General features: G+C 29.2%; 1 protein-coding gene across 1 annotated transcript in view; it reads left to right on the top strand.

Moving 5' to 3' along the window:
* LOC112680545 (spondin-2) overlaps window positions 1-17551 on the top strand; it is a 132248-nt gene extending 114697 nt beyond the window's left edge. Inside the window, exons 3-7 of the mRNA XM_025550666.1 lie at window positions 5566-5670; window positions 10375-10554; window positions 10646-10815; window positions 11228-11364; window positions 16185-17551. Of these exons, the coding sequence (XP_025406451.1) occupies window positions 5566-5670; window positions 10375-10554; window positions 10646-10815; window positions 11228-11364; window positions 16185-16381 (789 nt within the window). The 3' untranslated portion in view covers window positions 16382-17551. The remainder of the gene's footprint in view (window positions 1-5565; window positions 5671-10374; window positions 10555-10645; window positions 10816-11227; window positions 11365-16184) is intronic.

The raw sequence follows: 17551 nt of genomic DNA, 5'->3' as shown, positions 1-17551 counted from the left end.
AATACAATTCATCAAACGAAGAAACCATTTGGAACCAACTCAAGAATTCAAATTCTTCCCGGAACGCAACATAGCTCGAACACCTGCAGGTATCGGTGCACTTGAAATACAATAATTTCACACCACCGATATTCAGCGTTCAAAATTGAGAATGAAACCCCCGTAATGCGACTGTTACCGGTTACGAAGAACAAGTCATCTCACACGCACTCAACTGTTTTGCACGTACAATACGCGTGCATCTATAGTATTTTTCCCGTGTCTCGTGCGCGTGCGTTTAAACATAATTACGTACACGTGTGTGCTTTGAAAACGATGCCGAGACAATGACGATGATAATAACGATAGTACAATGTATAACATCGATAATTCAATAACATAGACGTTCAGCGTGCGCGGTATTTTTATTTAACTTATTTCTAATGCGCCGCTCGGATCACAAACGTACAGCCGGTGACTCGCGCGCGCAGAAACATCATGTTCCGTCCATTTTAATCTGATTAACCCACAGAGTCTCCGCCAAAGTTGCGGGCGAAAGGTCGTCGCGTCGTGGAGGCACGGGGCGGGTGTCGGACGTGAAGGTTTTATCATTATTACTGCCGAGCTTAATAATAATTGAGAAGAAGCGTCTCCCGCGCGCCCTTAAATAAAACACCCCGTACCGCCACACGAACGAAGAATAAACGGCATTTTCGGCGCAAACTTAATTAACTAAGAAGTGTGTATATATATATATATATATACGTATAAGGTGACGTAATTCCTCTTGACGAATGTGGCGTATATATACATGTTAAAAATATAAAACTACATAAACGGCTCCTTATCGCCCCTGCGCTAACCTGGTTAATTGAATACGACTAATGATATAAACTCCGCCGCCACATGCAGGGAAACTTCCCTTAACGAACAACTCTGAATAGCGAACACCTCCGAATAACGGACATTATTTCGGAAACGAGAACATTTTCATTACTTTTCTATAGGAAATACTCTAAATACACTCTAAATAACGGACACTTTTATGACGTTTCAATTTTTGAAATCGATAATTTTTATCGTAAATTAAGAATAAATGGTATACTTAAATAAAAGTCTACACCGTTAAGTTATATTTTATTTCATACATTATTATACAATATAGTACCTATAGGTTATATAAGATCTATATATCTTATCCATCCAGTCGTTGAATTATTTTCACGTTTACAAAATGTTGTGAAATGCGCTGTCGTAGTATTTAGTTATATTTGTGATACCAAAACGAACGTATTATTTTCAAAAATGTTAATTTTTAGATGTATGTATTTGATTAATATAAAACTACAATTATTCTAATTTATAGTTTTAGTTTAATAAAACCTGGCCAAATTTCAGTTACCAACAGCGTCCTGTATTTAGAGGTTTCACTATATACCCAATATTTTTTTTATTAACATAAATTATTAACTTTAATTTATATTACACCTCAAATAATAAATTTAATAACCTTTTTATAAGAAATATAAGATATAAATAAAAATCTAAAAAACTAAAAATCGATCAATTTTTCTGAAGTTTTAATTTTTAAGGGTTTTTTTTGATTTTATAAAAAAAAAATAGCCACCTTTACATAAATTTATTAATTCCCTTTTTTTTTAGATAATATTAATTGTTACAATAAAGATTCTTATGATTTTTGCATAACATTATAAATGAAGTGTGTATATTAAAAAAACTAAAAATATTCCACTTTTTTACTAAACTATACCCCCTTTATGGTAAGGGAAGGAGTTGACGTATTTCGTTCAAAATTCAAAATTATTTTTTTAATACAATAAACATATTTTAGAGGTCATCGCAGCTATGTATAAGGAAAACAATTTACCTCTATAACTAAGGACCATCTTTATTATTATTGATGTACTACTTACCTACAGTTGATGTTATTATATTCTTACAATTCATGCGTGCCTATTTATACTTAAAAGTCATTTGAATAATGTACGCACATCAGTGGCACCATTTGGAGATGACAGCGAGTGCAATGGCTCCCTAGTTTTTTCATTTTTATCCCCCGTTTTATTGTCCCGTTATGAATTTGAAATAGTGCCGAGACAAACATGCAGTCATACGTTTTCCATGTCGAATTCAGTGATGATGATGAGTTTGAATAAATATAACACTTCCAAGCAAAATTTGTCACTAATATTTAATAAAAAATGCTTTTAATATAAGTTAAAGTTAGATTTGCGTAGACTTTTTAAAGCTATATAATACACGAAATTAATTTATTCGTATAAATATTATAATATTTAATTTGGAATTTTTCAGTTTTTCCTTTAAACAGAAAACCTTCTAAGATAATTCTAAAGTACCATATGTGGCCGATTTTTGAACCAAAAAATTGTTGCATTACACTTTTGTTGTAGACTTGCACCAAAAAACTAAAAACAATTTGTTAAAACATTGTTTTCAATTAGATTCCATAAAGTGGCCTAGCGATGACAATTATTAGCCAGATTAAATTGATTACTAAAGTCCACTGAGATTACTACATTATTAGAGATCTGAACGTCGATATTAAACCTATGGAAAAATAGATTAAGGAATATATATATATATGTTATGTTATCAAATAAATCGAATTTCACTCGCTGGAATGAACTAGATCTTAATTCAATAATATTTAGACTTGTTTTTGTCAAAATCGTCAACTAAAATATTTTCTATTTGTTTAATCACCATGGATTTCAAAATAAGTTAATTTGAATAAAATCAATCGATTGTGCTTCTTGAATTTAGTCCGAACACATGGTTTGTACTTGACTACCGTTTATTACCGTGTTGGAATCAATATTTCTCCGAAATTAATTTCACTGACAACCAAAAATTCTCATGACTGGCCGGCTAAGAGTCGGTATCGTACCAGCTGTCATATTATAATTATAAAAAAAAAAGTATAAAGGGTGGAGAGCGATCGACTCAACGAACCCTTTCCCTCACGTTATAATTAAAATCCGCAACTGACTCGACACACATCATCCTGCGTACGACGTCTTTATACATGTTTTAATAAATTATACGTATATATGTACTCGTATATATCTTATAACGATGTGTATAACAGAGTGCTGAGGTAGTGGGGTTATTTTTCGTTTTACAGAATTACAAAGGTTTTTTTTTTTTTTTTGAAAACTTTAATAAGAGTTTAAATTTATTTATCCCTCTCGCCGACGGAGTGGTCCGACGGATAATTTGATTACGGTGGTATATATACAGTGTCGCGGAGGAGCAGTGCGACGCGTGCGTACTTCACAGGGGTAGAAAAAAAAAAGCATCGAACATTTACACCGTTTTTGCAATTGTTCAAGTGTAAATTTGTTCTGTTTATTTTCATTCAAGTTCCCTTCACTCCGCTTTGCACTGCTACCACCGCCACCGATATACGGAATTAATTTTCCGCCGATTACCCGACATTTTGCCTCCCTCTACCCCACATCAATCCTCCAACCCACCTCGTTGCAACCGCCGCCACAGCTCATCCAATTCCCGGTGTATAATTGAAAATCCTGAGAATCATCCCGGGAAATCGTAAAAGTTACTTACGCCGTTTTCGTAATATTGCAAACACGTACATACGACGTGGTAGTGGTCTAATATGTTTGTTCACTTAGGTCGCTTACGATATATATACATATATAGGTACATACAGGATGAAAAATAAAATCGTATATCACACATAATATTCCCGACACTAGTGCAACTTATAATATATTAAGCAGTATATTTTTCTTTTCTTTTCTAGCGTCAAAACAAAATCGCCATTCTTCGGGATGATTTTTTTTCGATGATTAATAGAAAAGCTATTTACAATTTTTAAACAATTATGTTCCACTATGGATTGTGAATACGCAAAATCGTTTGGGATAAACAGTGTAACGCATTATTTTAAGGTAGGACTTGCGGACAGTAATTTTATTCTCAGATTCGTAAAGAATTTCTTTGTAGTACTCTTCAATATTATTTTAAGATTAAAATAGCTCTATTCTATTGATTTTATTGTTCTCATTACTTAAAATCGACACGAATATAATTTGACACTCAAATTTGTATAAAATATTCGATTTAAAATAGAAAAATTACTTCTAAGTTAAATATGCAGATAAAATGAATAATTGTGTAATTTTACATGCAATTTCAAATATGAAATTATTGAAATCACCATAGGGTGATTCATATTACTCAATTCTCAACGTAACGATTTGTAACATTATTTAAAATATCTGATCAACATTATTGATGAGTAAAATATTACCAAATCAGTGTTAATTATTCATTATTTACGCAAAAATGTCATAAATAATTTTTGTTTAAACTTTTGTCCAGATACTCTGGAATACGAGTATAAGCAATTTTACTCGGTTGAAAAAAGGGAAAATAATTTTTCTTTATTATAATGCAGGCTGTAAGGTGCCGTTATTAGGCGCATACCAAACGCCTACTAGCGTAACCACTCTGTATGTGAACCCATATGTACAGACACTCTATCGTTATAATATATAGTACACGTATACCATCAACATTTTGAAAAATGAATTCATGAAACAAATTCCACTGGTGGACAAAAGCTATCTCATATCTGGCAAAATAGTGTAACTTGCTTGTGATAATGATATCACGTACCTAAAAATGACAGAATCGTTCTATCATATTCTACCGAACGAAATTACCGGACCAGAATCGTTCACAAGTTCCTCCCCTCCTCGGTCGTTTTTTCTCCCTGAAATATAATTTATTTCGGATTTTTAATTCACGTCATTGAACTTAAAATAAGTGCACCTATAATATGATATAGTGCAAAGCATGAAAAGAAATCAGCGAAGTATAATGTATTTTAAAACATAAAACTTTAAATTAAATACTCAGCAGGTGATCATCGTCAATCTCGTTACTTTAATTTATCTTTCGCAATACTCACAAAGAAGATAACATTTTAATTTTATTACACTAGTTAGGGACCATTATGGGTACAATGTTCCATCGAGATTTTTTAATACATACATTGAACGAGACTAAATCGGAAAAATTCACCTGCAAAAAAGATTAGAGTTTAAATGAACATTTATACACCTTTAGTTATACTTAAAATATATTTATTCGAATTTTAATATTATGTTTTAACTTTGTTTTTTACATGAACACAGTTTTTTCTTCCTTGGAACGTCTTAATTCCTAGTGTTGATATATATTTTTGGAGTTTAAAAGTTATCAAATATTTCAAGTATTTGACAATTTTTTAAGTTTGACACACACAAAAATAGTACCATCTGCAGTTTTCGGATTTCAATTAACTTAATACGATCCCAAACAACTTTTGAATTGCACCACTACTACCAAGTACTAAGTATATACTGACCCATAAAAAAAAATTTAATTTTTAAAAGAAAAAATCGTTGTCATACCATTATTATTATTCCTTCGCTTCATCTCCCAAGAATTTATAATGTATTTATATACTTGCTGCGCTGATATATTATATATATATTATACATACTAAAAACAAAATGTGTTTTATTTGTTTAGGTGTCATTGATGTCACGCATGATTCCCTCACCGGATTGGTTTATTGGCATTGACTCGTTTGATCTGTGCGTGAATGGCAACTGGCTTGACAGCATCACCATAGAAGTGAGTATATACAATATAATGCATGTGTACGTGTACGGGTGTGTGTGTGTGTGTGTGTGTGTGTGTGTGTGTGTATGTTTGTTTAACACGGAAACAAACTTTTAAATAAAACAAAAAATGTTTTTCTTGTAATCAAAAAAACATGCATCGTATAAATATTAAATTGTAAATGTTTATATTTATTTAAGCACTTTACACCCGAACATTTGTATATATAAAGTAAGAAATTCTAACTGACTGATTCATAATCAATGCATAGCTTGATAACGTTACAGCGTAACAGCATGATAGCTAACGATTTGAAGTTTTCAGGGTATGTTTATATTACAGTCGTACTGCTATATATTGATGAACCGTATGCATCTATGCCTACATGGTATTTTTTTTCTATCAAATATAGTAATTATTCATTATTTAATTAAAATTGAATTTTTATATTCGTAAAATAATATCTTTATGTATAAAAAGTATATAAACAAATTATAAAGTAATTACAACCATTATTAAAAATTTTACTTTTGATTGTGGTAGTTGGTAAAACAGGATTCTCTAAGACTGTGTCTAACTAAGAATATTAACAGTTATAATTTTTATTTTTATTTCAAACTTTTACTACAATGCTAACGACCATCGATTCAAAATTATAAGCGCCATGCTAGGTGTAAAAATAGGGTAAGAAAATGTAAAACTGATTTATTTTTATTGCGTAATTAGATACATAGTAACGTTAAAAATATATTGAAATGTTGATTAAACAGATTATTGTAAACAGCCCGTTGACACCTCACCGATTATGCCCATGAAATTTTAATTAATTTTGTTCACTCTAATATTTGCGAATTGATTAAAGCACATAGAATTTACCTATTTTTAATTAAGGTTTATTATAATCAAAATATTTATGTAAAATTCGGTACAAAAACATTTCCCGTAAAAAACTACATATAACTGAAAATATTAATAGCGGTAATGTATATTTACCGGTTTAAATTCTTTACATTCCACAAAATTCTACTCCAGTACCATTGGTAAAAAATAAAAAGCAGCATACTAGGTGTACCAATAAAGTGAGAAAATATCAAATAAAACAAGTTGCAAAAAAGTACATACTAACTAATCTTAAAGATAATGTAATAGTAGTAAAAGAATATCCGGAAAACTATATCGAAATTAACATACTCATATTTATCAAAAAAATTACCCTGAAGTGCATGAAATCGCCACAGCATCGTCACAAATCAATTCTCGTGGAAATCATAGAGTATCGCAACTCTATACGAGCGTAGTAATCCAGAAATTTAGACATAAAATCGACTGCGTGTTAAACTTGGTGTTCAACATAAAATGTTTGTAATATTTACTACTCTTTAATATTTTATTTATTTATTCGTATGGCAATTTATTCGTAGTTTATTAACATTCATATGGACCTATCAATTTTTAACTGAATGTTTAAATCATTAAAAGAACAAAAACTAAAATTGTTGAAACAATTAATTTAATAAAAAAAAAATAAATATAAATTTATTTTTATTTTTAGTTAGTTACCATAATATTTAATTTAGTGTAGTTATGTTTTAATAAATGCAAAAAATCTATAGGGCTTGAAAAAAAAAAAAATTTAGATATAGATATTTATTATTATTTTTATTTTTATTAGTCAAGAGTCTTATGTGTCAGATAACTCTTTATTTTGGGTGATTTACGCTCATACAAACATTTTTCCACAGCGAGAGACACTCTAAAAAAAAATGAACGATCACAATTATTTTTCCGACCAACGCCGGGTAATTCAGCTCGTTAAATATAAATCCTACTATTATCTATCTATATATTTGAGTTGGTAAATCTTAAAGCTATCCAATGAAAAGAAAAAAAAAGTGAGATCGGATTCTTATATTTTATTTTAAATGTAAACTCGGTCATTTAGAACGAAACAAAAAAAAAATGCTGAAGTAAAATTATCGACAAAAAATATAATAAATTAATTAATACTATAAGTATTTAAAAAATGTTAAGTAATAGTGTTGTATAGTTCATCCAATAAAAAAAATATATATACTATATTTTGAAACAGAAAAAATGGAGCGAGATTCATAGGTCGGGTGAGACTCCACAGTTGGATGAGATATAAGAATTGGTGAATTGATATTATGAACTTGGAACCACTTTGCCATTGATCTCGAAAAATGATTCTGAGTGAAGGCAGTCAAGATGGATCTGCTTTTATTTCTGTAGATAGTTAATGTAATAGAAAAACTAAATTTCTTAATGATGTACGTTGAACTTTTAATATTCTAACTTACGGGGAAAAAAAGGCATCTAAAATTCGGGAAAATCGAATATTTAAAGTGGCTGTTAGTGTAATGATGTGCATCATTCGACTGTAAAAGACGGCACAAATATTTTATTATGTATACTATTTATATGTACGTTATTTTTAAACCTTTTCAAATAAATAAATAACGGTATCTTCGATACCCGCGCGAACGACACGGGTCGAACAATAAATACTATTGACATCCCTACATTCAAAGGACAGGCCCAAGGTCCATGCCGCCGCATGTGCCTGTATAACAGGGACACACACCACCCTTCACAGAGCTCTTGATCTTAGGTCGTCAGTGCATGCGCACCGATCATAAGATAAACTCTTCATACGTGCGATTTATTTTTGACTAATTTTAATTTTGATCCGTTCGACTTGTGTTATTCGTACAAGTGTTGAAGAGTATCCGATTCTAGTGCAATTAAATTCTGCATTTGTCCTTTCTTTTTCAACCTCACATCGACATCTGAAGGTCTACGGTACAACAAGTAAGTGCTGCTTTATTTGGCTTGGCAGACTGCATAATTGCGCTGATCGGCTCTCGAACCTTCTCAACCCTGAGATCCCTCCCTTAAACAAGGAGGAAGGTAACAACCCATCAATACCTCGCCGCCATTCACATATATACCATCTCCCTCTCACCTTACTTCTCCTATTTTATTTTTTGTATTTTTGGGTTATTACATTAGCAACATAAACTTAATTAAAATATTCTGAAACTATTTAATGTATTTAATTAAATAACTTATATCGTTTTAAATGGAAATTCGTTATTTGATTTCGTCAACATTTCATTTTATTACACTTATAAATTATTTTTTAGAATTTCCAGTCATTTTTATTTTTTTATTTTTTGTAATCCTTGTATCCAATTTTCAAGCATTAAGTATAAAACTGAAAAATTGAATGCATTTTTTATATAAAAATATATCGGATTTTAGTGGTATTTATCGTTTTGCCAAAAATTTTTTTTACCATTAATAAAAATCTATGAGCTACTTTGTAATATGTTTTCATGATTTTTTATAAAACTAAAATTATTTTATCGACATTTTAGACAAAAATTTAACAAAACATGAATATTTCAATTTTCTTTAAATAGTTAAAATAAAAATAAATTTTTTAAACATTATGTCAACTATATAAAACGCTAAAATATGTATTCATCAAAAATATCACATAAGTATCTATGATAATTATTTTTTTAGTTAAAAAAAAAAAACAAAAAATTGATTTTGTCAAAAACTGATATGCCATTTATTATGCCGTATTTTTATAACTTTTTGCAACTAATTAGAAAACTGTTGAGAAGTTTATAAAATAACCCTTTTAAAATGCCAACTAGACAACATTTTCTAACAAAACTTTCTTATGATTGTGATAATCAGTGCCTCTGGACGAAATCGTTTACACAAACACACATACACACAAAAAAAAAAAAAACATAATACAACCAATAAATTCCTCATTTCACTCAGAACCTAAAATGTATATGTAATTTAATTATTATTATACGGACCACATTATTATTTTCTATTTTTATAAATTTGTTATTAACAGTTCCAGTTTACTAAATTCTTATATTGCTTGAACTGAAAAAAAGAATTAATTATATGTCAAAAAGTATTAATATAAATAAAAAATAATAATAATAAAAACAACATCTGACTCTCCTTAAGTTGTCATCTGCTCGATTTTGTTGTACATACTTCTGCACTGTATTTAGACTCGGCTGTAATCCAACCATCCGGTAACGTATATAAAGTTTAAGAAAATAAAATTATATATATATATATCTATATATCGATGCTGTATAACCCATACGGACTATGACACATAATTTTTTTCTTTTTCTTTTTTAATAATTTTATAATAACGATTTTTACTTGATGCCAGAAAAGCAAAATCTTGTATAGTATTTAAATAAAGTACTTCATGGTAACAAGATAAGAATATTAATAAGATAACGTAAAATAAAAATATGCAATTTCAATATAAATTATTAGTTTATGCATACCATAATATGATTTGTGGAAAATTCTTACCAATTTTATGGAAATAGTGTCTTAAATAAATCTTTTTTCAAACATTTTTAATGAACAATTAAATATTTTCTAGTAATATTTTCTAGTATTTAAGAATATATTCTTAGGCGAAATCACTTTATTATACTTTTAACATTTAACTCATAATTTAATCGTAATTTTATCATGTATTTCATATATGATACTATCCTGACATTTATTTTTATTGCAATTTTTTTAACGTTTTCATATTCTAACAGAAATGCGAACATTTACTTATTAAAAATGTTAATTTTAATTTTCATTTATTATTTTACGATTTGTTTTCAATTGTGCAATGTCATTTTTTAGGCTGATCCAATGGACGCAGGATGTGATAACGGGTTTACCTTTACAGCACCAAACTGGCCCACTGATCCTCAGGGCATTATATACCGAATAAAAAGCAACTATCCGTCACATCCAGCCAGCTCTTTCTACTATCCACAGTTTAATCGGTTACCAACAATAGCAACATTTCAGTTTATTAAAGTAAAATTTCAGTGTTAATAAAATATAGTTGAATTTTCATCTGTGCCGCAGTGTATTTATGTTTTTTTTTTTTTTTTTTTTATTGTGTTAGATCAAAGAATACGAGCAATCTTTAGGCGGTAGAGGACAGGCCTCCGACCCGACAGTAAAAATCGAAGAAAGTGTCATTAAAGTTTTGAACGGTGACAGCGATAGTGATCGTGAAGTACAACTTGAAATGGAACAGCAGAGACGAGAACAAGAGTATAATAACTATAAAAGGTGACAAACACTGTAATTATTTTGGTTATAGTATTATAATTATTATTCAATTTGTGTACTATGCACCGATCAGATACAATTAATATGGAAAAAGTCAGTCTTTCAATCCAATTAGTATATTTCATAATATAACGTCAAACGTTTCTTGGTGAAATCGTATTAGAATTTTAACGAAAATTACTACATACATCACACTCGCTAAATTAGGTCCCGTTAAGGTATAAATATATACCAGACTTTGTGTGGAGTTTGGTCGTTAGGCTGAGTGATATGTAAAAAAAATATTGCACGATTATTTTGAAATGTATTATTATAATCTGAGATGAGGTATTATGATGTATACTTCATATGTGTACTATTCATATTAAAACTATGTTATAAATTAAAATCTGTATAAATATTTATTTTACAGTGTTAACGATAACAAAGTTTTGGTCGCCAATGTGACATCATCAGTATTGATACCGAAAGGCAACAAAGAAGCGTTGATGAACAGCATCTTGGACAGTTATCATGTCCGAAAACACAAGAAAGCTCACAAAAAATCAAGTGATTATTTTGCATTATTATTTTCAACAAACCATAAACATAAAAATATTAGCAAATATATTGAACATGACCATAGGGGCCTACTTAAAACGGCGATAACCGTTAAGTCAATAATTTAGATATGATTTTATTATTTGTATAATAAGCGAGTATTACCCTTTATAAAAAATGAATACAGCAACTGTGATTTACAATCATGTTGATTAACTAATAACCTTTTTCTCTTTTCTTTTCTTTTTTTGTGAATATTGATACAAATATTAAAATATTAATTAAATTCATAATGATAGTAATATTAAAAAAGGAAAAAAACATGTATCTATATATAATATATAAAATTAAAATGAATTATAAATCAACATTGTAAAACAATTATAATACTTAATTTGCGATTGAATTTAATGCTTAATACATATTTATATTAAAAACATTACGAGACATATAGAACATTTTTACGTTAATATATATTGAGCCTAACTTTTAAAATTATTAAAATATTTGAAAAATTAATCACGTAAATGAATACACAACAGTATTATACAGTAGTATACGTAACATTTATTCATTTTACGCTCATAGTTTTTTAATTCTAATCACAACCATCAACTAAAAATAATCCTTAGTTTAAACAGAAACTGTTGATTGTTAATCAAAATATCTGAAAGTAAATCATCAGATCCGATAACAAATTATTTTACTGAGAAATATGATTAAGTGTATGTGTAAATTCACATCAGTTCTATGTATTTAAATCGTTAAAGAGAAAAAATTAAGAAACTGTGTACTATAGATACTTAATTTATATTTACATTTTATAGAAACGCATCCCACAAAAAAGAAAACTAATTAAAAAAAACGCGTACTCGTTAATTGTATTTTCTGCAAATGCAAAGAAATGTAAAGAAAAAAAATGTTCACTTGAACTTTAACACAAAAAACTTTCTTTTTTTAAAAACGTTATATTATATATCACTTCGTTAATCTTATTTTCGTAATAATATAATAAATTATTTAATCGAACATACTGTATAATATGTTTATAATAAATTATAATAAACAGAATTATACAGAAAAGACCGCATTTATATGCAATTTAAATTATAAAATATGCAAGAAAAAATACAAAATATTCAAAATAAAATTTCAATTTTTATTAAATTTTATATTCGATTTTAATTTTGCAGTGATAATTATTTATTAATTTTATTAAAATTTTCAAAAACAAAAATAAGATGCAAATATGCAATACGGAAGTGTAATTTGTTAAATTATAGAAATGATAAAAATTTTAGAAATTGTAAAAATATTCAAATAAATGTTTGTAAGAACATATACGATGCCAATATTTGATTACCTATTTATAAATACATTTATATCTACTGTAATTGAATACCAGAAAAATAAAAATAAATTACTTTTTTTTTAAATGTTGGTTGAAATAATATACAGTCAATAGACATTGTTTACGAATTAATTGCTAAATTGTATATCAAAATGAAGTGGAGATAACATACAAACTTATGTAGTAATAATACATGAAAAATATCAATAAAAATTTCTCCAACAGTTCGTGTTCGACCTCCGTAAAAATAACGAACATAACTTAAAATAAAATACTAAGACACTCATTGACTGCATGTGTATAATATTGAAAATAGCAACATGCATTTTATGCAAAATCCGATCTTTAATTATAGAATAATGATTGATGTTTGCGTCAAATAATATATTATATAATAATAGTATTGTTTTCGTCCGAGCGAGCGAAAACTTTTTTGAACCGGTGTATTAACTTACGCACGTTATCGCAGCTACGAAATCGTGGTGCCTCTTATAAGTTTTAGTTGTCTTAATAACAAAACGACCGCACCAGTGGGGTTGAGTGATCGCGATAATTAATTACACGTTATGATATTATTATTACTTTAATTAACAATGCATTATTGGTTTCGTGGAGTCGAACGAGGAACAACCAGGTAAACACTTATTCTAGGCTGGATCCGGGAGTTGATGACGAGAATGCACTACCCTCCTGTCCGTTAACGATAAATTATCTTAATTATTATCCCGAATGTATATTACCGTCGGTGGAGACTGGCTGATCAACATTATGTTATAAAATTACGTTCCTATTTATTCGGATATTTTTTATCGTACATCCTTAATATAGGTTAACATTAATTAAGATTAATATGGATTAATATATTATGTATAGACACTACTTCACATTTTTAAAATACATTCCTTTCAACGGATTTCTAGAAAGCATACTATTTTGAAATGAGTACGGTTTAACGTAAACGACTTTGTTGAATAGAATCAACTTGAACTTAACCTTAGACGTGATAAGTTCATTGATCAAAAACTATTTACATTTAAGTAATATGTATGATTATGAACAATTTGTTAATTTATTTTGGATAAAAATGTAATACTTTAATCCTAAATATTTCTACTATCTCAATTTAATTAAGGTATCAGTAGCTTTAAAGTCTTATTGTTATCTAAAACGTACATATTCAAAGTCTAAAACCTAAATTCAAAATTCTATGAACAAACGATTGATTTTTGTGAACAAACGTATATAAAATACAGATTATGTTTAGTATACATATTGTTTGTGAAGTGCACACGTATGCCGATGTACTTTCCGTTGTTAGTGAAAAGTTTAAAGGAAAGCGTCATTACGCACACTATGGGCTATGGAAATGAACCTCAGTATTATAACTAACACTGTAGTGATATCCCAATACATATTACCAAAAAACTCTCTACTCTTTACAATTCCAATGGTAAAGTGATTCTCTTCCAAAATTTGGTCGAAAAACCTATGATTCTTCTATTTCAAATATCAAGCGTATTATATCATAATTCTCGACCGTAAATTCATCATTACACAACGATAAAAAGCCAAAGTTATTCACGTCACCAAACTGGTTTGCAGCTCTATCAATTGAAGACGATTCTAATAACGATATGTTTCCCGCGTTATGTGATAACAGCTCATCAGGTGCTATCTATAATACTATTTCAAACCAGCTACACGTAAGTCCTTCTACAACTCTCCCTCCTCCGATCTATGTTAAAAACGTAAAGGATATTACATTATTCAAAAATTCGTTATCAAGTACGATTGATATAAATAAAATTCTCTTTCAAAGCTACTCGATCATACTTAAGTATTCGTCCCGTTATTTAAATCACTCTGCGAATATCAATCCGGTTTTCATACAAAAACACAAATCTTTATATCCTTTAAATACAAATTTAAGTTCAAATCCTAAGTCCACTTCTCACGTACTTGCTATTTTTGGTGCTGAACACCTAACTAAAAAACCGTAGGATAAACAGTTAAAGAAAATTCTCAACGATTTAAAATCTATTAATACTTCGCTAATAGTTTTATTATCGAAATTCTTTAAGCAATTATATTTAACTTCATCTATATCCATTCCTTAATTGATAATAACATATTGATAATATGAATGATTCATTCCATTATCTATATTTCACCTTTATAATACCACCTATTGTTATAATTATTAATATTCATTCTTTTTTCTATCAAATATAGTAATATTTAAATGTTTCATTATTTATAACTTAAGTTATTTAATTGTGTACTAAATCTATACATGTAATTTTTGAACTGAATAGTTTTTACTGTAGCTTAAAAAAACTTTAAAAAATATATTAATTCGTTTATCAAAAATATTATAAGATTTTTTTTTTTATAATTTATTTTGACGCTTTTATGATTCATTTATTACTAATTCGAATGAATATATTGAATATATTGGTTATTCAGACTTGATTTCTCTGAATACCTTTCTATCTAAAATAATTTATAACACCTTTTTTTGTAAGGTAAAATGAGCCAAATATGTCTTTTGAAATTCAATTTATCCATATCACATGTATAAACAGTAAAATCAAACAATAAATATTGTATGAAAGTTCAAAACTGCTCCAATCTGTATTCCGTATTGTACTAAAAATTGTGATAGTGGCGCATTTATACATACTTAACGACCAAATAAAATATTTTCAAACTTTCTCCTTACTACCACCCACTGTCATATTACAATGAGAATATTCAAAACTTATATAAATATTTACTTAGTGGTAGTATATAATTTTTGTGCTTTTACACAACAACAAAGAAGTAGTTTATAATTTTACCAACATTTTTTTTGCCTCTAAAATGTTATTATTCTGCTTTGAGCATGCCGATTTTTCCTCTCTTAAATGGGTCGTTAACCACCGGCTAAAAGAATTTCGCATTTGACAATTTGAACACAGACACAATTCTTGTATCCATTAAATCCTGGCTACAGCTCCACATATATTCATGTAATATTACGGTCATACGAGTATATTAAGCTATAGAATCCGATCCGAATATGAGTACTATAGCCTAGCTCCTTTCCGTCCGAAAAAATTAAAACTTTAGTTATACGATAGCAAAATGTTTGTATTTTCACATTAATGCAAATCGTCATACCCTTCGGAAATACCAGCTGGTGCTTATAAACATTTTGGTGGCACAAAAAGGATAGACGGACGGGTTTAAAGGGATTTAACCGCTCTCAGATGTGTTCAAGTAATATAATAAAATAAATAAGTGCTCGTGGAACTCCACGAGCCCCTAGTGTATTCTCAACTGTATTTTTTCTCTCACGTGTACAAAACACGAGTATAGTGAAAATTATTTAGCCCGTTCTAATATTTTCTCCTATAGACAGTGCCTTATATTCCACAGAAATATATAAATATACTGTACGTATTGAATAAATGAACGGGTGGTTTGTTGCCCGCAGAGTACCGGGACTGCCGGCTAAGTGACTGGTCCGAGTGGAGTGCGTGCAGCGTGTCGTGCGGTATCGGCGAGATGCAGAGACGCCGAGAAGTGATCAAACACCCGAGAGGAGCTGGTCGGCAGTGTCCGCCTTTGCTGCAGACTAAATGGTGCGGGAGCGCAAAAGACTGTCCGCCACAAGAACATTTCAAGTGGTAATAATATCTCTACACTCCTATCTCTCCCCCCCCCTTTTCTCATTACTCTCTACCAAACAATCCTATTATCTCGCACTCGTATACCTAACCTATATGTCACACAGATGTATACTACAGTACGCGTGTATGTTTGTGTGTATTTTGTGTGTGTGTGTGTGTGTGTGTGTGTGTGTGTGTGTGTGTGTGTACGCGCGCGTGTGACATGACTCGAAAATCGTATCCCTTTACTACAACATATCTTTCGCACGCCGAAATTTACTATACTCGCATAACATATATAATGACGTTTCACCGCTCATTCCGAAATCACAGTCATCCCTTCCTCGCTCCACGTCTGTCCCGTATACCCATCGATGAAATGTTATATTTGTTCAATTTGTGTATTGTATTTTTTTTTCTCATTTTCTAATCGATGACCACAAAATGTGTAATATTTACTGTAAGATATTCACTTGTATAGATAGGCTTACAAAAAATTTAGTTCGGTTTAAGATTATATAATATTAAATAATATTTCAACGGTACGTATTATTATAAGTAGATGATCGTATTTTTTGTTCAGACTAGTATAATATATATAACAATAATATCATAATTATAATTGATATATTATATACGGCTCGTTTTGACCACTATTACATTTTATATATATTATTATAATATTGTGTCACGCGTGTATTTTCTATCTGTGTACTATTTACGTACATTACAGGCAACTATAACTACGTCATTTAAAAAATTGTCCTGTGATCACGATAACTATTCATAATATAACATGCCCAAGCAAGACAATTTAATTCGTAAATTTTGTTCAAAATCAATAAAATAATAATAATTTACATTCTTTTTAATAACTCTATTATTATTTTTTTATTGTATAACATACTTTTTAGAATACCTGCCACGACGAGTATGACTATAAGATAACTGTATTTTATAATATATACATATATAGGTGCATTATACATATTATAGTATATCCTTACATACATATATGTATGTGTGTGTAAGAAAATAAATAAACTAAAATATTATGATGTAATTAATATTTATATCGAAACATGTACAAGAATGTACCTATGTGTGTGTGTGGGTGGGTGGTTTATAACATCGTAATAAAAATAATATAGTATATAGCTGATATAATGCTATTTTGCAAACTTGATGAAAA

The sequence above is a fragment of the Sipha flava genome, unplaced genomic scaffold (genome assembly GCF_003268045.1).
Source record: "Sipha flava isolate LNK unplaced genomic scaffold, YSA_version1 177_pilon_pilon, whole genome shotgun sequence".
NCBI classification, from domain to species: Eukaryota; Metazoa; Arthropoda; class Insecta; order Hemiptera; family Aphididae; genus Sipha; species Sipha flava.
The sequence above is the reverse complement of the archived record's forward strand: the minus strand, read 5'-3'. Positions and strand labels throughout refer to the sequence as shown.